At 55.9% G+C, this 3,193-nt stretch overlaps 1 protein-coding gene across 1 annotated transcript; it reads right to left on the reverse strand.

Annotated features, from left to right (window-relative positions):
• Window positions 1–2,258: 2,258 nt before the first annotated feature.
• Window positions 2,259–2,981, reverse strand: LOC119439896 (uncharacterized). The gene has a single exon (XM_037704870.1). The coding sequence runs from the start codon at window positions 2,979–2,981 to the stop codon at window positions 2,259–2,261; it is 723 nt and encodes a 240-aa protein (XP_037560798.1).
• Between the last annotated feature and the right edge of the window lie 212 nt (window positions 2,982–3,193).

The following is a 3,193-nucleotide window of genomic DNA, read 5'->3' on the forward strand; positions in this document are numbered from 1 at the left end:
TTGTTCTCAACTTCGCGGACATTGCTCGACCCCTCGTGGACCTACTCAAAAAGGATGCGGCCTTTTCTTGGGGCGCGGACCAAGGGTCTTCCTTTGTGTCGTTGACTTCTGCCCTCACTACACCACCTGTGCTGGCTCATTTGGACCTGGCTGCTAGAACAGAACTTCGCACCGATGCAAGCGGCCATGGCATTTGTGCTATCCTCACCCAAACACAGAACGGAGCCAACCGTGTGATAGCGTATGCTAGTCGTCTTCTGTCACAGTCGGAGAAGAATTACACCATTACTGAGCGGGAGTGCCTAGCTCTCATCTGGGCTGTCGCAAAATTCCGTCCGTACCTATATGGATGGCCGTTCGTGGTCATGAGCATCATGCGCTCTGCTGGCTCTCAACACTTAAAGACCCCAGGGAGGCTCGGCCGTTGGGCATTACGATTACAGGAGTACACATTCTCGGTTGTGTACAAATCTGGCAAGTTACACAATGACGCCGACTGCTCTCCCGCCATCCCGTTGAACCATCCGACTCCACTGAAACGGACCCCGACACCCATGTCTTGGCGATAACAGACTTCACCCATGTGGCCGACGAACCACGTAGAGATCCATCGTTGCTCTCTCTTATTGACCGTCTGCCATACGGCACCCTCGACCCTTCCCTCAGCATGTCCTTACTTCAGGATAACATTCTTTACCGCCGCAACATGCACCCCGACGGCGCAGAACTCCTGCTCGTTGTACCGCATCATCTGCGCAGGGATGTCCTCGTCCAGTTTCTTGACGCCCCACTTCCGGGCAGGCGTCTCCAGCATTTATGATCGCATACGACGTTTTTTCTGGAAGGGCCTTTATCCGTCTGTTCAGCGCTACGTAACATCTTGTGACCTGTGTCAGCGTCTCAAGAAACCTGCGACTCTACCTGCTGGTCTCCTTCAGCCAATTGACGTTCCAGCCGAGCTGTTTCATCGAGTGGGCCTGGACTTGCTGGGTCCCTTTCCAATTTTCACGAAAGGCAACAAATGGATTGCAGTCGCTACGGGTTGTACCACTCGATTTGCAATTACTCGAGCGTTGCCAACCAGCTGCGCCACAGATGTAGCCGACTTCCTACTGTACGACGTCATCCTCCAACATGGTGCTCCACATCACCTACTTGCAGATTGCGGTAGCTGCTTCCTGTGCAGTCTCCGGGTTCTCTCAAGCCGCCTTTGTCGTAAGGCTTAGGCTTGACGGCCAACTCCCTTGTGCTTGCCTTGCACTACCGGGGTTCGGCGGTACAAGGACAGGCAGAAACACGACAACACACGATAGTGTAACAAGTATAAAAAGGGTTTATTGCTCCATGGGAATTCGCGTGGAAGCAGGCTATAGAGTCGACCTCGACGTTTGTTGGGGTCGATAGTGGTCGAACAAGGTAGGGCACGACAAAGGAAGGGAACAAGATGGTTACCTGAGCTCCATCCTTCGTCGCGGCTCGCAGTCGTCTCTCATTTCTCCGGCGTGCGCCGGTCGCGCCGATTGCGACTGCCCCGCCTCGTTCTGGGCTCGGTCCAATGAGCGCGGGGCTCCGCGTACACGTCACTGCAGCGTTTGCAAATGGTTTCCAAGAGGATCGCGCCACCGCACGAAAAGCCGTTTGGCTCCCCGAACGGGAAGAGGGAAAAAGGCGTCTGCTCTCCTCACTTCCGTGGCGCGCAAGGACGCGAGGAAATATGAACCTTCATAATTCCCACATCCCTCCCCCCTTAAGACCGAACGCCCCCTTGACTCCAGTGGCGCAATGTTACGGCGGTCTCGCCACAACTAACCTACTCGCTGTCGCGTTTCCCTCAATGCAGTCGGCGGGTCGATGTCTTCAGATTCCTTCTCACCAGCCCATTGTCTCGTGACATCCCCCGAAGTCAGCCACACCAGGGTCAGCCGACAAGGGCATGGTGTACGTGTTGGGTTGTCCATCGTCGATCTCTGATCGGATGGCTTGTGCCACTCCAGCCCCGCAGTAGCACGGCGCAGGGACGAAGGTGCACTCCTTAACGGGTCCTCCGAAGGTTGGCTCTCCATGCCGGCACTCGTCTCTTGCGTCCAGTGGGCCCAGGGAGTGCACGAGCGCGGCTATCTTCTGGAAGGCTAGTTGGTGGCTTGTCTTCTTGATCAGCTGAGGTGCAGCCATGCCGTATGCCCTCGCTGACTTCTATGGCCAGCTTTAGCTGCTGCTCCATAGATGTGGTTCTGCTGCCTCGGGTGGGTCCGGACTGGCTACAGTCTGTTCTGCCGACTGCGGGTATTGTAGGGGTGCGCCATGGGGGTCGATGGACATTCGCTTGCCCGCCCACGGGTTCGCGGCGCAGGCGCCGCAGCTTCCACAGTGCCTTCCCTCCGGAAGTACCGCTTCAGCTCACCGACGTGAATTGGTCCGCTGATACGACCTGTGTTCAGATCCCTCAGCTTGTAGTTAAGTCGCGAGAGCTTCTCAGCAACTTCGAAGGGTCCAACCCATTTGGGTGGTAAACCAGCAGCAAACCCTGCGCTCACGCCGCTGAGCGTGTGGTTGTGTTTCAGGACTAGGTCTCCCATTTGGAATTCCATGTCCCGATGCGCTCGGTCATAGGAGGCCTTTTGACTCGCCCTTGCCCCTGCGCGGTTGCGATTCGCTTCTATCATGGCGTTTGCCAGGCGATTACGAAGCCTCCGTGCATAGTCGGCAATTGGTGTTCTTGCGCCGGCTGAATCTGTCCATTTGGATAAGATTGTGTCCGTTGGCGTCTGGAGGTCTCTCCCGAACATCAGGAAAGTTGGCGTGAAACCCGTCGAACGGTTTTCACTCGTTCTTGGGGCGAAGGAGATCGCATCTAGGTGCTCGTCCCAGTCGTTATGCGCTTGGGCATATGCCCCAAGTAGTGGCTTCACATCTCGATTCCAGTGGTCCGTCACATTCGACTGAGAATGGTAGGACGTTGTCTTCACCTGCCGGACACCCATCGCTGCGCATGTATCTCCGAAGATTTTTGACGTGAAATAGGATGCGTTATCGGTGATCAGCCGCTCTGGGAACCCATAACGGCAGAAGGTCTCCGATAGTTTTTTCAGGACCTCCTTCGTTGTTGCTGCTCATAGCGGGTAGAGTTCAGCGATTCCACTGAAGTGGCAAGTGATTACTGCGCGGCAGCGGCCCGATCAAATCGCACGCCACA

The sequence above is a fragment of the Dermacentor silvarum genome, chromosome 2 (genome assembly GCF_013339745.2).
Source record: "Dermacentor silvarum isolate Dsil-2018 chromosome 2, BIME_Dsil_1.4, whole genome shotgun sequence".
In the NCBI taxonomy this organism is placed as follows: Eukaryota; Metazoa; Arthropoda; class Arachnida; order Ixodida; family Ixodidae; genus Dermacentor; species Dermacentor silvarum.